This window comes from Podarcis filfolensis (assembly GCF_964270895.1).
Source record: "Podarcis filfolensis genome assembly, chromosome: 7".
NCBI classification, from domain to species: Eukaryota; Metazoa; Chordata; class Lepidosauria; order Squamata; family Lacertidae; genus Podarcis; species Podarcis filfolensis.
In genome coordinates, this window is record NC_139603.1 from 14,310,209 (window position 1) to 14,328,798 (window position 18,590).

The 18,590-nt window shown below is 42.7% G+C and overlaps 1 protein-coding gene and 1 long non-coding RNA gene across 16 annotated transcripts in view; one reads left to right on the forward strand and one right to left on the reverse strand.

Moving 5' to 3' along the window:
* LOC310767190 overlaps window positions 1–18,590 on the forward strand; it is an 80,981-nt gene that overhangs the window by 23,376 nt on the left and 39,015 nt on the right. For 6 of the 11 annotated variants that reach the window (XR_014550691.1, XR_014550693.1, XR_014550694.1 and 3 more), the window contains exons 3-5: window positions 3,725–3,781; window positions 5,446–5,479; window positions 7,698–7,745. This is a non-coding gene — a long non-coding RNA (uncharacterized lncRNA). Of the gene's footprint in view, window positions 1–3,724; window positions 3,782–5,445; window positions 5,480–7,697; window positions 8,116–9,097; window positions 10,238–18,590 lie in introns of those variants that run through there. The other 5 variants (XR_014550690.1, XR_014550692.1, XR_014550699.1 and 2 more) reach the window with 2 other exon arrangements.
* The window catches only part of CTNND2 (catenin delta 2), a 245,222-nt gene continuing 227,914 nt past the window's right edge, over window positions 1,283–18,590 (reverse strand). For all 5 annotated transcript variants that reach the window (XM_083623764.1, XM_083623763.1, XM_083623766.1 and 2 more), the window contains 3 exons: window positions 11,181–11,309; window positions 5,819–5,892; window positions 1,283–2,590 (listed from right to left, as the gene is read on the reverse strand). In XM_083623764.1, coding sequence (XP_083479890.1) covers window positions 2,330–2,590; window positions 5,819–5,892; window positions 11,181–11,309 — 464 coding nt within the window. In that variant the 3' untranslated portion in view covers window positions 1,283–2,329. The remainder of the gene's footprint in view (window positions 2,591–5,818; window positions 5,893–11,180; window positions 11,310–18,590) is intronic.

Below are 18,590 nucleotides of genomic sequence, written 5' to 3' on the forward strand. Positions count from 1 at the left end.
TCATATTGGTTGTTGCATTCTGACTTCTTCTGGGGTGGGGAATGAACACGGAACCTCACCTAGCAGATGGCCCAAGAGTGTTAACTCACATTTAGGGCAGTTACATTAATCTTGCAAGTCTTGATGCCTCACAGGAGCGGAACCTGCTCTGTTGATTCAAATGCTTGACAAAGAACTGCTCAGTCATTTTCTCACACTGGAGTTTGTGGATGAATGGCTAAGCTTTCCCTTCTTTCCTTGGGGGAAAAGTAAGCAGCGTACTTAGGGCTGGATAACCACGTGAATCCCCAGTGATGGTCAGTCAGCTCTCACTGCAAGGAAGGGGCGATACATACTGGAGTTTCCACTGTAGAGAAAAATTTAATATATACATATATAAATAAAAAAAATAAGAGGCAATAGCAGATGGAACAGTGTGGCCAGATTATCAGTCCACAGTAGCACAGTCTCAAAACTCTTTGTTTTCTTTTTCTTCTTCAAAAAAGGACAGACCACATGTGGTGGGGAGGGAGGGAGGGAAGAGAGGAAGGACTCTCAGCTTGTAGGGGCAGTGATGCCAGACATTGCTCAGAAATTCCTCACCTCTGGCTATCGGGACCTAAGGATATCGGCTGTCCTTCACACCTAATAATAATAATAATAATAATAATAATAATAATAATAATAATTTATTATTTGTACCCCGCCCATCTGGCTGGGTTTCCCCAGCCACTCTGGGCGGCTTCCATAGAAGCAAAGGAGGATCAGGATTTTTCCTCCTCTTGTACAATCCCCCAGTCCCTTACAAGTCCTCAGCAGCACTACTAAAGGGAAACAGCACACAATTTATCTGGATAAATGGGGAATGAATCCCTTTCTGCCGTACTCTGCTGCTATAGCTGCACTAGAGATGAAAATGTTAGACCCCTAGCATACTCTCCCACTCATACTGTTGTATGAGATGTTGGGAACTGCTTCTGTGCTGACCCCACCCCTTGTTGGTCCGAAGATTACTTTTGCACTTAGCAAGCCTGAAAGTCTTATGTATTTGTGTACGAGAGTGCAAAATGGTATCGTATCTTGTGGAGAGCCCCCCCCCCCCGAGTTTCGTAGGTAGATGAGAATTCTCTCATGTCTGGCAACATTGCAACAGAACACGCTTTATGCTGCACAAACATACACACAGAATATTATGCACACATTGTGGGGGGGACATACATACGCGCACAGACATACACACACAAGCAAGAATGTGTATTTAGATGGAGGATTCTTGGAAATAGACATTCTTAGCAAATATGGATGACAGATCAATTGTAATTTATTTTCTTTTTAACACTGTATCATCATAAAGAAAACTGGTATAAATGAAAAAATCTATTTCAAATATCTACATCTAAAATTTTAGGCAGTGAAAAAGCACTTCGTTGACAAGGAGTGTGGAATGATGAATGTTAATTGTCAGAAACTGCTGAATGCCTTTTTTTTTTTAGTTGCCACAAACAAATTCACATATCAGAACGAACAATACTGCTAAATATTCCGTTGGTTTTTTTTGTTTTGTTTTGTTAAAACGCACTGGGGAAAAGAAAAGGAAGAAAGAAAGGAAGAAAGAAAAAAACAACCCCTCTCCCCCCCCTGGAAATTCATACATATTTCAAAGTTTTGAAATTGAAGCAATATTTAGAACCATAGATGAAGAAACACTGTGGCATTGGTGTAATATACACAATGCACTTCTCTCTCTCGCTCTCTCTCTCTTTTAAATCTGTAATGTACATCAAATACTTTGCAACAATGCATTAACAAAAGGCAAGAAACATCTTGCTGTACAGAGGAAACCTCAAATGCAACTTGAAGCCTAGATTCACAATGGATGAGGAGAGGAAACAAAAGTGTGAGAAGCTGTCCCCCTTAAGGTTTTGTAAACTATTCGTTTTCTTGTGCTTAACTCTGGTCCTACATCGGCTGTTGCACCTTCCCCTCTTTCCTTCAGCCACATTCAATATACAGCACTATTTGTTTTACACTCTACATACAAGGGCCAACTGCAAAGCTGCCCCCCTCCCCACAATATATTTCTATATCTATATATAGAGAGAGACGGGATTATATAGATACAGAAATACATATACATTTCCCCCCTTTCTAATGACACTCCCGTGCTTAAAGTCCAAATCTTTTAGCCATCTAAAAGCATCTTAAAAGTTTTCCACACTTGGTTATCAGGGCCTTCCTATGGAACAGGCTTTTAACAAACTAAATTTGCAGGAAAAGAATGTCTTGTGGTATGCATGCACATGCACAGTTCCCGGAGCCGTTTTGTTTTGTTTTTTTCTTTGCCCAAATCTCAAACCCAGGAATCCGGAGATGCAGGATAGTGGCTTGTTTCGTAATTGAGCTCACTGTAGGGCCGAGCAGCCGAGTAGAAGTCGACGTAGTTCCCGGTGGACTTAAGTCCCAGATGCATATTGTACTCGCTTGCAGGAGGACGGTGATGTACTTGGTCCTCAAAGAAGGACTCGTCATAGTTTCTTGTTGAATTCTGAAATGGCTGATATGGTTCATAATCTTTTCTAGTGGGCTCCTGTGGAACTGGCTGTGTTGAGACCTATCAACAGAACAATAAGCCTCAGCTTGTTAGGTATTAGTGCTGCGATGGGAATCAAGCTATCATTTAGGGAGGAAGATAAGATGCTTCCACTTTAACAGTGCTTATTAGGGCTGGCAGTATGCATGCTTCCAGCATTTCAGCAGCTGCATTCATAATCTCTTAGCCCCAACCCCCAAATTAATTGCACTGTTTTGCTTGATCTTCCTAAATGGACTGCTTTGCACTTGCATTGATTACTGCTCCTAACAGACGTTTTGCTTAAAGAGACGGTTAAAGAGCAAAGGGTCTGCTGTAAGGGTCGCCAAGCTTTTTGGGACTGTGGGAACATTTGCAAACCAGAGAAAGAATGGAAGAAAAAGGCTTCGGAAATGTCTCATGGTACATAGCGTAAAGCTGATTCCCTTTCCCAGGCGCTTTTCTGCTGTATCTTCCAAGCTCCAGTTAAAGCAGCATGAGAAATAAACTACCAATAGATAATTTTCAAAGTAGTAAATTGGAAGAACACCAGAAGCTCAGCAAAATGACAAGGAGCTAACTTCCTACATTGTGCTTCCTGCCTCACATATTCAGGCAGCAAGCTAATTGAAATTACAGTGGTACCTCGAGTTACAAACTTAATTCGTTCTGGAAGTCCGTTCTTAACCCGAAGCGTTTTTAGGCATGCATTCCCTACATAGGCATCCCGCGGCCCCGGAAGCGGATTGCGTTCGTATCCTGGGGCAAAGTTTGCAACCCGGGACACCTACTTCTGGGTTTTTGGAGTTCATAACCCGAAGCGTTCATAAGCAGGACTGTTCGTAACCCGAGGTACCAATGTATTGAACTTTTGAGTCCTGAGTACTTACTAAAGAACTCTAGAAGCAGGCACACTGACACACAAACATGATCCCTTCTTTTCAGCAGACACAAAAGACACTTCTTTTTTGCTCTGGTTTTAATGACAACAGATGTATCCCCTGATCTCATGATCCTGCTGATCTATACTGCTGGTATGATTGATGGTATTATCTTGTTTTGATGTATTTTTGTGCAGTTGTAATTTAATTCGTTGCCCTTAGGTTTGGGGACTTTAAGAACAAAAAGTGGCATACAAATAAATGTCTAATAATAATAACTATTATTTTTCCCCAGGCTTCAATTTTGAGAAGCTCTTTTGGTCTAAGATGTTTAACAGAGTGCAGTCCACAGGTAAGGATACTTTTTGGTGTTTGACTGGGGTAAAATATAGTTCATTCTGCACAGAATGCCAGAAAAACAAACTGGATTGAAAATGTGCACTCTGTCTGCACTGCTGTGTAAGATGCTGCGAATCCAGTGCAGAAGTTCAGGCAGGAGGAATCATTGGACTGACCTCTGTTGAACTGCGGTGTCACCCATATAATGGCCAGAGATTGCACTTCAGCCTAGCCAGACCAAGGGCTCTCTCTATATAATTGTTGCACAAGCCTTGCTCCCTCAGTCTGAGCAACTTCTTGCTCAAGTAGCCAAGTAGATACTGCTTTGTCCTACTGTCTTCTCTGGAACCCGACCCTTGATCCTGATCACACCCTCCCTTTGGCCCTTTAAACCATAGTCTTTTGCTCCTGTTCAGACCTTACATGTTTGGATTATCTCCTGCATAATCTACTACCTTCAAACCAAGGTTTGCTCAGCAAGGCATGAGGTACCTCACAAACAACTCATAGCTTGCTCCTGCAACTAGTGGTTTGTTTTCCAGTTGCTCTTCTCGTGTCTCTGCCAAATGTCTGGGGTGAGGTGGCCCAGCAAACCATGGTTAAGCAAGGTTGTTGAATTCAAACATAAGGCCAAACCATGGTAAAACAAACCATGATCTGTAAGCTATGGGGCTCACACTGTGGTTTGTTGGCAAAAACAACAACAAAAACCACCCCAGCTAGTTTTCAAACAAATCATGGCTAATTGTCATGTGTCATCCAGACCACAGCTCCTCCCATTAGCAATGAAACAGCAGCAGAAGAGAAGCCATCTTCTTTTCCTATATTTTTGTTACAGAAAATGTCAGAACACCATTAACCAGAAATTCTTCATGTTTTGGCAGGGCATCCTGACATTTACTAACACATCTCAAGACTAAATTATATTGGCCAGATGTAATCCTTTTTCCTTAGCCTTAAGATGACATTTACTTATTGTTTATGATGGCAGATTGGTAAATTTCCAAAACAAGCATCATAACACAGATATTTGTGACATTTACTGATGCTGCTCAAAAAGAACATGGTCTTCAGCAACTGCTGAGTTTTACTCTCATTTCCATATTTGGCCAGTAAATGTTGGCATTTCCCTGGGCTAGATTGGTCTCAACTAGGGCCAGGGCCTTTCAGTACTGGCCCTGACTTGGTGGAACGCTCTGTCACAAGAGACTAAGGCCCTGTGGGACTTCTTTCCACAGGGCCTGCAAGACAGAGCTGTTCTGCCTGGCCTTTGGTTTGGACTCAGTCTGACCCTTGTGTTTTTCCATCCCCTTATGGTTTTGATCTATGGGCTACTTTTAAAATGGGGCTGCATTTTAAATTGCATTTTAACCTGTATTTTAAATTGGTCCCCCCCGCATTATGTTTTTATTGTAATTCTACTGGTGTTAGCCGCCCTGAGCCCGGCTCTGGCTGGGGAGGGCGGGATATAAATACAATTTATTATTATTATTAGATGGGAATAGTTAAGAAATGTGAAGCAGAGAACTGTTCTTCATATATTATGAATCCTATAGAATCCTTGCATGCATATTGTTAATACCCCTCCCCGAAAAGCATTAAAAATTAACAATTGCTATCAGATAGTTTTATACAAACTTTGATCGGAAAAAGTGATTATATATTTCCTTCTTGCAGGAACACTGCTGGAGTGGTAGTGATAGAGACAAAGGTAGGAATAATTGAACTTTGCTTTCCTTATCGTTAAAGACTACATCATTATTATGCCCTCATTCCTGTGCTGGAACTAGTATAATACTAAGTTTATCGCATTGATTCTATATTATTTTCAAATGGCTTTGATTCTATATTTTTGAATTACACTGTGTGAAAATCATGAGCATTTAGGCCATCACTTTAATTTGAAAAATAAATAAATTTAATCTGAAAAATAAGTAAACCAAGAGTTTGGCAACAGTTTCACAAAAATGCCCTCCCCACAATTCATATTTTCTTTATGTGTTAGATTCTGTTATGGCTCAAAAACCAATGAATTGCTCTGGCCACATACCTGGTTGTGTTTAATATCTTCAGCAGGTGCACCATAAGAATTTCTGTACAAAGTAGAGATTCCAGTGTTCTGAGCTGAAGATGAGAAGGGGGGAGAAAAGGGAATTGTGTTACGAAACAGAAAGCCAGCTAGTAGCAAGTGAAAAGGGTAATTCATGGTTTATACAGGCAAGCATCATAATGCATTTCTTAGCTATCAGTTATGCAGGCACATTGAAAACACTGTACACAGTTCTGGTGATGGCCCCATTTCAGTTAGGTTATTGCAGGACTGGAGCAGTCACAGAAAAGGTGAATTAAGATGATGAAGGTTTAGGAGCATTTTCCTGTGAAGAAAGGCTAAGCATCTTGGGGCTTATTAGTTTAGGAAAAGGGCACTAAAAGGGGAAATGACAGAGATGTATAAAATAATCAATACGCTATGACAGAAGGGATTTTTCTTCCATTAATACACCAGAACATGGAGTCACTCAATTAATTTGATTGTCAAGAGCTACAGGCCATCTATATTTGTTCACAGAACAGATAATTATAGCATGTGGCATTCATTACCCCCTAATGGCTCATTATCTCCAGTAGGATTGAAACCCAAGAGTCAGGAACATCATAGCATATCATAGTCTAAGCTGCAAATCCGCCATTTTGCATGTAAATAAACCACTTCTGGCCATATAGAACTTGGCTTTTAAAATAGCATGTGAATCACTTATAAACACCAAGGTTGCGATTGTTTAGGAAAGCCTTATAAGAGGAACACAATGATCCTAAGAGGGCAGTAGGAAAGAATGTACTCTTGTAGGCAGCCTCCTTCCAAGTGCTTCAGGGCTTTTCAAGTCAAAACCAAAAACCTTGAACATGGTTCAGTAGCTGGCAAGCAGTGCAATTTAAAAGTGTTGCAGCATGCATGTAGTAAAGCACCCCAGTGAGTAGCACAGCCGTTGCGTTTTGCAGCAGCTGCGGTTTCCAGACCAATGTCAAGGGCAGCACATTACAGTAGTCCAAGCTTGAGGTTACCAGTGTGGCCAGACTATCCCTTTGCTGAATGGGTCCTGGTTGTTCCTTGTGGCAAAGTCAGACAAGTGTAACATTAGCTGCTTGTTAGCTTTCTGAGATCTTTATCTGGAAGTCATGCTGGGTTCATTCTTCTTCCTCTATTGCGAGGCCACTTTATGTGGGTGCTTAGAAATTTGGAGTGAGGTGGCATCAAGCAGCTCAATCAAAAAGCTTTTTTTTAAAAAAAATCGGACACGGGTGTTGTAGTTTTGACTTTGTAAGGAGGTACTTGATAATAGAGATTGCCAAGTGAAGCTGAATAATAATAATAATAATAATAATAATAATAATAATAATAATAGGTCTGGTGACATGGGAGAGGCTGTATATCTGAACACATAGTAGATACAGTATTGGAACCAAATCTTGTTACTGGTGGGGATGAAATGGAAAACTCAGGGTTTTTGCCCCACTCTTTAGTCCAGATTCCTTCAAGTTTCAGACCTGGGAGTAATAGGCTCATTCCAATAGGAATTCTTGCTGCTGCTTTCTTCCACCATCTCCCTTCCCTGCTAGCACTTAAGCACTTATTCAGAGGCAGGATATGTGCACATGTGTTTGATATCTTTATGCTATTGGAAAACATATATCTGTACATGCAACGCAATCTGAAAGAAGAACTGTGTACAATATCTGGCCAGGGGGAGTTAAAAAAAAAAAGGCCCACAAAGCTGCAATTTTGTAGTATGTTTTATTGAACTGTTGTTAAGATTGGCTGAGCCTGTTTTGTTTTCATGCCTGTTGAGGTTCTTTTTCAAGGTGATGTATACATTTCATACACAAAGAGAATATGTTTTTCTTTCATTTATTCTTCCCTTTCTCTTCAGACGAGGCTTCATTTGATGTGGTAGCAACGTGCCCCGAGCTCAGATGAGGTAACCTGAAAAAGCAAATAAGACTTGTGATCTCTGTTGTCAATCAGATAATGCAAACTGTTGTAGATCAATTATTTTTTGGCTTTGTTGTCTAAGCTTATCGCTCATGGTGTGCTGAATATGACAGGGCAGCAATGAGGATATTGCTTGTGTATATTTGTGCCCAATTAAAACAAGCGAGTGTAGAGGAGACAGAGAGAAAATTGCAGGCAAAATGGGGCGGGGGGGAGAAGGGGTTGGTGGTCAAATATGTATGAAAAAGCACTGGTGTAGCAGCCAAGATGAAAAAGACAGAGTAGATAAAGTGCAATAAACTTTTTTTGCCTTTACTAGAGCTTGCTTAATATTTTTTTTATTGCATGAAATTTATACACTGAGTGTAAAAAAAAAAGCCCTTAAAGCAGTTTACAAGATGTAAATTTTTATTGATGCCATTAATACTTTCAAACAGAGAAAAAGTTAAGATTAAAATTCACAATGGCATTTCTAGCAGGCAGCAAAAAGAATAGAGTGAAGGCGCCTGGTTGATAATCTGTAGGTAGGGAGTTTCAAATAAGCTTGAATGTGCTGCAGCGCCTATAAACTATTAATATATTTGTATGGCCTTCTGTGTTACCAAATTAGATCCTGACATGCGAGCATGTCCTCCAAAATCAAGTCATCAACTTTAGAGACAAATCACAAATGTCAGCTAAGTCTGACATTAGGCCTGCTTCACAGGTTAAGTTTTGGGGGGAACATTTTAATGTAAAGTGTGAACATGCAAAAGTTGCATTATACAGATTGGTCATTAGTAAATGTGTGAAGTGACGACCCTGGTCTCAAACACTGCAATCCAACACTAAAAGCACAATACCTTGTCGGAATGTGGAAGCTGCCTTATAGTTGGTCACGAATTCTTGATGGATCAGAATCTAGTGAGGAGCAAAGGATCCCACGCTGGCTATGACATAGCTTTTGTACATTTTGTTTCATCTTTTGGCTCCATTAGCTGAAATCCTGGTGAACACCTGAAGGATTTGGCGATCAGTGGTAGCAAATTGTGTTAGATCCTAAGTGTAACAGAATTGCTGTTGAATGAGACGTTTAGAATGGCAGCAGCTCCCGATTCCTGGTACCATTCAGAACCTCAGCAAGGAAAGGAAATATCAAGTACCACAGTCTAGAGGTTCTGTAGATTTCAAGTCCAATGCTGTGATGGAGGAATTCTTAGAAAATTAAGAAAGAGCCAGATGGGATCCCTACCACTAGGGTTTGGGATCCTTTCTCACCCCTGGGCTCCACTGTCTAGTTCCTTTTCTGTAATGTAGGGTTTCTCGTATCATCCTATGCTATTTTCCATTCTTTCGTAGGTAGATTGCCATTGGGCTTGCCAACCCAGAATTTATTCTCTTCCCTCTGACTTCCCTTGCAGCCCTCCTCACACTCACTCTCAATCCTTTCCCCCCTGCCCTTTGGTCTCTTTCTGCATCTGTGCAGTCTCTCCCGCAAATTCCCTTGGATCTCCCCCCTGACCCTCCAAGTATCCTGACTTTTTGAAAGTGCAGTGATGCCAGGAGGCAAAGGCATCTTTTTCCCATTATTTTCCTCCAAGCCCAGTGCTGTGATGGAAGGCCATTTAAAATGGCCTAGTGCGCCTGATATGGCCTGTGGTTTACCACCTCTGGAATTAAATATTACGAATGCTTATTATTTACTTTTGTTAATATTTATACATACAATTTCCCACCTGTTCTCTTGGTAGCCGAGCCTCCCTCCACCTCACCATGCTTGTATGTTTCATACCCAGGGGGGCAAATGTTGCCCCCTTGGAAATGAAGGGGGAGAGAGCTTACTTCAACAGCCATTTCAATAAAGTGAAAAGTGAACAGCTCTAAGTTTAAACAGGTTCTGTGCACAACCAAAAATATCCAGGGAAGCTGCAACAACACATTTCCACCTCTCTGTTGCCTTCTGCTTAAACTTTTGGTTAATGTAGGGATTTGCTACAAATATAAAATTGTGCCTGTAGTGGGGAATGAAGGTGAGCCGCCACCGTGCAAGGTGTCACAACTGGACAGATGCTTCGGCATGATAGCAGCACAAGCCCAGCAAGTGCTTAGCTTGGCAGATGGGTAGGTGCTGAGAGGGGAGATTGTCACCAAGCTGAGGCCAAGGCAGATTGGTCACAGCTACCTTTAGCCACCTGCAGTTGCATGGTTTTAAATCCTCCCAAATTACAGGACTAGTCAACATGCACAAGGCCTCTTAAGATGTCCTCTTCACAAGTGTCCCTGTTCAGGATTCTGTCAAGTCGGCTGATGCCTCCCTCTTGTGTGTGTATTTGGACAATAATTTTTAGCATGTAGTAAGTTTGTTCTCTGTCTAAGCCCAAATCTGAGTTGGATGGGTGGGGTAACCAGAATGAGTGGACAAGCCTACAGTCTCTCTCCCTTTCAAGTTATTTATTTTGCCAACCATTTCCCACAACTGGCAGAGAGGGCCAAATTGAGGCAGCAGTTCCCAACAGCAGGCTTGGGTGAGATAGTTTCCCTCCAAATCCACTAATGCACTTTATTGCCCCCCGCACAGCCCCCTATGGGCCAGATCCTTCCTTCTCTGCCCAGAATAATCTGGCCTCCGCTTGAGAGGAGTGGCAGCTCTTTCAGAAAGCAACACAAACATCCAGGTCTTAAATATCCAGTAGCTAACACCAATGAATAATTAAGCTGATTCCTCAAAGCTTTGGAGGAACGAGATATTTTTCACTGAGGTGTGCCTAAAGAGAGTAGGAAAAAAATTATTCTCCCTTAGGATAAAACAGATAAAAAGATATAAATGAAGTCCTGGTGATTAGAGTACTCATCTGATGCGTGGTTATTCAAATTTCTGCTAAGCCATGTGATATTCATGCCAAAGCTATATAGCTAGAGATCACGACACATGCTCATCTAGGGTTACACCACAAAGCCAAAATGTGTAGTGCAAGTCACGTCTCTGCCCTTCTGTTTGGGTGGGGGGAATGTTGTTATAAAACCAGATAAAACCTCTTTTCCCCATGGAAGAAAAAATACAATTAGAATGCAAGCTTCTCTCCTATACGAAGCTTTATCACTGAATTAAACATTATGCTGCAGGAACAGAAATCATAATTTCCTATCTAACCCAGCAATGCTTTATTGCTTGCAGCTACAATACACACCTGTTTAAATGCACGACACATACAAAATATACGGGCTCAATTTATGGCCACTAGTAATATCACAAGTACAAGGAAATGTCGGAGCTCAGATCGCAGCATAATGATAAACAATACAAATACACATCTACATTTGGAAAGGACTCTAAAGATGCTCCGCAAACCTTAAAGCCTGCAAATGTGTTGCATACAGGTATATGCAATACTTTTGCTTCAATTGTTTTTGAATGTATAACATGCGACAACATCTGCCTCACCTGTCATTGCGTCTTTCCTAGAAGTGTGCTCTCCTTTATTTCCATAAGTAGCATTTGTTCCGGTTGACTCGTAGTCTGTTTTTCTTTCTTTTAAAGTGATCATTTCCCGAGGTGAGGCTGGGGCACTTGCTAGCAAACAAAAACAAATTTGGATTTTTAACCTCTCTCATCGCACAAGTACATACAAAACCTACCGCTGGTGTAAATACATAAACAGGCACAAATTCTTAGGAATGATGCTACTTCGACCACTTAACAATAACTTTATATGCATTTACATTAAGGGTAATCCGTTTTGATAGAAAGGCTGGAATCGTTTAGCTCATGTGGAGCAACCAGATGTTATTTGAAAACCTGAAGCATCTGGGCAAAAAAAGTAGTTAAATTTAACAATTGTTGCTCAAGGAGTCTGGAATTCAGTGTATTCAAATACCTATATATAAGATACCAAGAAAAAGGCTACCTAGACATCGTACAGAAGTTGTGTCAGTCTTATGCACAATTGCTGGACATTTATTTAAGAGGTGGTGCCCCTCTCCCCAAAGACAATGATTACACCATAGCGAGCATAAATGAAACTAGTAGTATCTGTTTGGGAATACCCACACCCCTTAATGACTCCTCTGAAAAGGGACCACTCATTACACCAAAAGGCACATGGCTGAAACTTGGAAATGTAATAATAAACAGAACTGGACAGAGACCACCTTCCTGCACTGTAAACAGACATAGCTTGACTGCTTTACAGAAGACAATCCCCAAGTCAGACTATTTAGCATGGCTGGAGACGTCACAGTTTCCTCTGCTACTGAAATTATAAACTCTCTCAGCAATAAAGTAAACGTAAACAGTTATTGCTTGCTGTAGGAATAAATACTTTTAAAATCTCTTTATGTTTATCAAGTCATGAAAACAAGTAACATCCCAGTGCAGACTCTCTATTATCCTGTCATACTTCACCCCAAGCCACCCAAATTTCCCAGTCTACAGCTAAATTTGCAAGCTTGCACGAAGCCAATAGTGTAACACACAATTAATTAAATTATGAGCCTCCCTCCCTCACTGTCAATCTGGGTCATTTGCTTCACCCATTTGGAAAAGCAATTGTGTTCTTCAATATTTTATCCATTTTTTTGACAACGGAGGCTTACTTTAGCCCTATTTGGGGTCCCATCACCTCCATGCTGTGCAAATTGTCTGAGGGACAATGGGGGTCCACATCCAAATCCTGCCCCCATAACATTTCCTCCACATCTCTCCCTCTCTCTCTCTCTCTCTCCATGAGCTGAGAAGTAAATTTCTGCGTGGGGAGCCTCCTAGACACAAATTCAGCCAACGAATGCATGACAATGGGGCAGCTCTGTAGCACACACAATGAAAGCACAGCATTCTCATGCCTTCAGTGGCACAGCCAGCAACAACCCAGGTAGTGTCAGTCCTTAGGCATTCCTCTAAACAGGGTTTTGGATTCACTTATGCTCCTCACGAGCACAACAAACAACAGTGAGGGAGGAAAGCCCACACAACACATAGTTCCCTGGGTGCAGAACACACACATCCCTTCTGCAGCAAGGGCTCAGAAATCTACCCTTGGGTTCAAAAGAAGCAAGGACCAGACAGGCAACAAGGGTGGTCACAGACACACATTTGGGTGACTCCATAGCGCAGTGATGGCCAAACTTGGCCCTCCAGCTGTTTTGGGACAACAATTCCCATCATCCCTGACCACTGGTCCTGTTAGCTAGGGATGATAGGAGTTGTAGTCCCAAAACAGCTGGAGGGCCAAGTTTGGCCATCACTGCCATAGGGCACGGAGTTGGGAAGCGGTAGAAAGGATTCCAAGCGTACACTAAGGGGGAAATGATGCTTTCACTTACCTTTGGCATCGCTTAAAAATGTGATGTCGGGGGGGGGGGGGAAGAGAGGATGCTCCTGGGATTCAAACCCACACTGCAAAATGCCAGAGAGCTGTTCCCTAACCTCTCAAGCACAGCAGCAAACAATCCTCCCACCCAAAACCCAGAGGCATCAAAGGGTACATATTTCTGTCCCCTGCCCCAACAACCAGACACAATGAACACAGGTATCGCAGAAGGAGACAGCTCACATTTTACACACTGAGGCTCCAGGTTAAAATTCAGCACCATACTAGGAAAAGCAGAGAGAGGAGAGGCTGCTGAGCTCCTCCAACGCCCAGCTCACTGCCTTCAGAGACCCATCCTGCAGCTTGCTGAAGGCATACCATTAGGCTGGGGTCAGGGAGGAGACCCATCTGCCACTCACTAGCAATGAAGAAGCAATACATATGGTAGAGTCAAAGTCTTTATTGAGCAGCACTTGGACGTCAAGAAGAGATCCTGAAACGGAAGGCAGTGTGTAGGGTTGCCACCCGGCCCCTCCAGCAGGGCTCCTGTGCTTTGGACAGTGGCTTTGCAGAGCAGCTGCAGCCGAGTCTCTTAACGGCACCCGAACCACATCAGGAAAGCCACTTGTTGCACTATTGGCCGTCGTGGAGCCTGCGAGGATGAAGGTGGTGAAGGTGCCTCCCTGGAGGAAGCAGGTCAGCAGCCCTACAGGAGAACGGCTGGGAGCATCTTCCTTCCTGATGTTGGTCAGACTAGGGCTCCCTTTTGGTTTGTGTGGATCAGGGTGCAACCTGTACCTGGGGGAGAGCAGCCTGCAGAGAGGACACCAAGAGAGAGAGTGAACAATGAGCAAGGGGCAGCAGCTGGAGTAGGCACTCCCTCTGGCTGCATGCGCAGTGAGGATTTATGCATTCACAAGTGAGAGAGAGGTGCCAATGGAGTACAGTGCCTGTGGTTATGCAACAGTAGCCCACCTGACATGGTGGTGGGGGAGAGATGGCAGAGACACTGAATCCACTCACTTTTTCTCCTTTTGGGGGGGGGTGTCCAATAAAACTGTATGTTTGATGACAGCTTGCTCTGCTCCTCGCACCTGGGCTGTGATCCTGTAAGACAAATGTGCTCGTGAGGGTTTGGCCAACTGTGGGAATGGCTGAAGTAGAATTTTGCCAACAAGCAGATTACAGGCATGTGACGATGAGGACTTCCCCACCGTCTGGGGAGCAGTGGAAGAGTGTTAGAAAAGACCATTCAAACAAGACAAAGCATTCACATTATTTCAAGGTAGGTTATGGAATGCATGGCAATGAAGTGTTTGAGAGAGAAGTCATGGGAACTGCACTTTGAAGAATGAGTTTTCCATTTCCTTTGCTTACCTCTGTGGGTTGCTCTGCCCTGGCAGCCTCAATTGTTGGACTGAAGTTTGCTGTCGGGTGCTTGTTTCTGAAGTCTTAAAGTGAGGTACCTGTTAAGATTCTAGGTAGACAAGTGTTAGCAATGTGCTCAAGTTCCTACATGTGTGTTGTGAGACCAGGCTGTTTCATGCAAAGTGTGCACAGTGCCTTTTTCACAAAGCCCCCCTCCTGTAAGCTTCCAGTGTGCACAATATGTGGAGCCAGAGACCCATAGTCCAATGTTGCATGCCTTGTCATCCAAATTATGAACTCTGTGTGTGTGATTACTTGACTGGGAGCCAAGTTGTACAACATCCTGTGCTTGGTCATGTGTCATGGATGGGGTAATCAGCAATGCAAGAGTGGCTATTTTTAAAATTTCCCTCCTCCCTTTGACAGGAGGGAACGGAGGGAAATTATTTGACCTAGGACCGGGGTGGTGTGGAGTTGTGTCATTAAGAATGTATCTTGCAAGACCAACCATATTTCCCTGCTTGATAGTCTGGTAGATCAGGGAAATGAATTTCAACAAACTATCTGACAAGGTCTCCCAAGATATCCTTGTTGATAAAGTGGTAATATGTGGGCTGGATGAATCTTAGGATGCAGGGGGGGGGGGAGAAACCTGGCTAATACATGTGAAAAGGATCTAGGCATCTTAGTTGAAAATAAATAAAAATAAAAGCTAATGCATTTTTAGGTTGCATCAATAGAAGCACAGTATTCAGATCATGGAAAGTAAATAGCTAAGCTCTATTCCAGGCATAGGCAAGCTCTGTCCTCCAGATGTTTTGGGACTACAACTCCCATTATCCCAAGCTAACAGGTCCAGTGGTCAGGGATGATGGGAGTTGTTGTCCCAAAACATCTGGAGGGCCAAGTTTGCCTATGCCTGCTCTATTCCGTATTCATCAGGTCACATTTGGAGTACTGTGTCCAGTTCTGGGCACCATATTTAAAGAGAGACACTAACAAACTGGGTCATGTGATCTGCAAACAAGGTCCTATGAGGAATGGTTGACTGAGCTTGGCATGTTGAACCTGGAGAAGATAAGATTAAGGCATGACAGTGACCTTCAAATAGCTGAAGGGCTGTCATGCAAAAGACAGAACAAACTTGTTCTCTGTTGTTCCAGAGGGGAAGACTAGAAGCTGCAGGGAAGCAGATTTCAACCAAACATTAGGAGACAATTCCTGATGGCAGCAGCTGCCTGACAGTGGAACAGACAACCTTTGGAGGTGGTGACCTCTCTTTCCCAGGAGGCTGGACAGCCAGCTGTCAGGTATGCTATTGTTGCATCTTGCACTTCAGATCCTACACTGAGCAGGGAGTTGGCTTCCAAGGATCTATGATAATGAACTGCAACTACAAGCAGGAACAGGGTAGTTGTGGCCCACCAAATGTTGCTGGGACTACAACTCCCATAATTCCCGATTGTTCTACCGATAGTAGTTGGAGTAAAAAATGTCTGGAGGACCGCAGCTTCTCCATCCATGGTGTAAAGAAAAATTAAGAATTGCAATCCTCATTTCTGCACTAGACTGCCCAGGTGATCATACAACTTTCCTGTTAACCTAATTCACTACACTTGGGTTCATTTTCTTTCTTCTCTGGCCAAAACAGCCATTATATTTTGTTCAAATAACACCCTATTCCTGCTGACACTGCAATAGGACAGCTGTGGTAGCTCAGTGGCCATTATTCACCTCGATATTGTATTGAAGAAATAATGGATGTGTCTATATTGCTGTATTATGTCTGAATACTATGGAACCTAACAGAGGAGCAACATAAGCAGTTATCAGTGGCAAAGTGGTTGGCGCTCCAACACTGGAATGATAGAACAGTTTTGATTGTGCAAAATACTGGCACCTTGTAGAAAGGTGACTTTTCATAGGCGACAACAACATGAAGGAGCATATATTTAGACACTGAGCGCTTATCCACACATCCCCTTGTCCCACTGCTTCCCCATCCTGGGGAAAACAGCTCTCTACTGCTCAATCAGAGCAAAAGGCAATTCAAGTTTTCCCTAGGCTGCCATTTGTTCCGACTGATCACTGAAGAGCAGGTTTTCCCTTGGAAAGGAGTGGGGCAAGGGGAAAACAGCTCAGACTCACACCTAGAAAATACAATCAAGTGGAAGGGTAGCCGAGCCCCTAGACTCTATTTATGGATGTATTTGTGTGACATTGTGTCTGAATGGGCTGATGTGGAAACAGAACTCAACAGACTAACGAAAGCTAATTCTCCAGTTTTACTCTGTTCCCACTCCCTACCCCACTCTTCTATAAAGTCCTATACTTTACAATGTGTTGCTTTTGTTATTTAGCTAAGGAAAATTATTAGTATGTTTTGGGACATGGGTGGCGCTGCGATCTAAACCACTGAGCCTAGGGCTTGCTGATCGGAAGGTCGGCGGTTCAAATCCCCGCGACAGGGTGAGCTCCCGTTGCTCGGTCCCTGCTCCTGCCAACCTAGCAGTTCGAAAGCACACCAGTGCAAGTAGATAAATAGGTACCACTCCGGCTGGAAGGTAAATGACATTTCCGTGAGCTGCTCTGGTTTCGCCAGAAGCGGCTTAGTCATGCTGTCCACATGACCTGGAAAAACTCTGCGGACAAACGTTTTCTCCCTCGGCCAGTAAAGCGAGATGAGTGCCGCAACCCCAGAGTCATTTGCGACTGGACTTAACTGTCAGGGGTCCTTTACCTTTTTTATTAGTATGTTTTAAGAGACTCCATTTATTGCAATGTCAACAAACGTAAAACCACTCTCTTACTATTAATTAGTAAGAGGCTATAAATTAGATTGTAGTCAAACAGATAGATCACCAATAGACTGGTTATTTCATTTCCTGTAATTTCTGACAAGATCTATTAACTCAAGGGATCTGGAATTGTTTCCACAGTTACTGTACCTTCCACTCATCTCTCTAGCTTTGGAAGGACTTTGGGCAATGCACCTCCTTCTCAAATGAAGAGTTCCAATTGTGTGGTTCTCAGAAACATTCCTTCTCTCCCCTAAGCTATGCCCCAGAAGAAGCTAGTATTTAAATCATGCAATTTTTCACTAAGGAAAAACCAGTATTTTCTTTCTCTTACACTGGAAGCTACTTGACAAACAAACACCCTCTACAAAGAGAAAGGAACATGAATTAAAAAACCCTTTCTATATTAATAAAAACAATGCTTTACCTTGCACAGTATTTCAGGAAGGACTCCCCTCCCCTTAATTGGCATGGATTATAACAAAATTGTCCTTCCTTTCAACAAGGATGTTTTCCTTAAAAATTATTAAAATGTCTCTCTCTCTTCCCCCACATCTACCCCCAATTCTCTCAAGTCTTAGGAGACTTGAGAGAATAAAATTGCCTGGAATGAGTAAAATGTTGTAACAAATGTTCATCACAATGAAAAACATTCTTAAGTGGCACCAAATCTAACCAGAATATGGTAGCTAAAGGAAGGTCTCTCAAGGTTAGGTCCTTTATTAAAGGATGCTAAGAGCATTTTTCTCCATTGATTCCACTAACAAGAAAAAAGCTGCCACATTATTGTGGTGGCCTTGGCAATGTCTCTAGTAATAAAAGCCTTTGTGATTGCGAATGAATTCATGGCAAAGCTGTCAGCACCACCATATACATCATTCTTGTTAAAAGTGAATTATTACTGAGCAGAAGACCTTCTGCTGTAATAATAAAACTGAGTATCTATGAAGTGCACAAGTTCTCTCAACCAAGTGACACTCACAAATAACCCCAACCAGTTCCATACTGCTAACATGTTGCTTTTTAAAATTGTTGTTGTTTAGTCGTTTAGTCGTGTCCGACTCTTCATGACCCCATGGACCAGAGCACGCCAGGCACTCCTGTTTTCCACTGCCTCCTGCAGTTTGGACAAACTCATGCTGGTAGCTTCGAGAACACTATCCAACCATCTTATCCTCTGTTGTCCCCTTCTCCTTGTGCCCTCAGTCTTTCCCAACATCAGGTTCTTTTCCAGGGAGTCTTCTCTTCTCATGAGGTGGCCAAATTATTGGAGCCTCAGCTTCAGGATCTGTCCTTCCAGTGAGCACTCAGGGCTGATTTCCTTAAGAATGGATAGGTTTGATCTTCTTGCAGTTCATGAGACTCTCAGGAGTCTCCTCC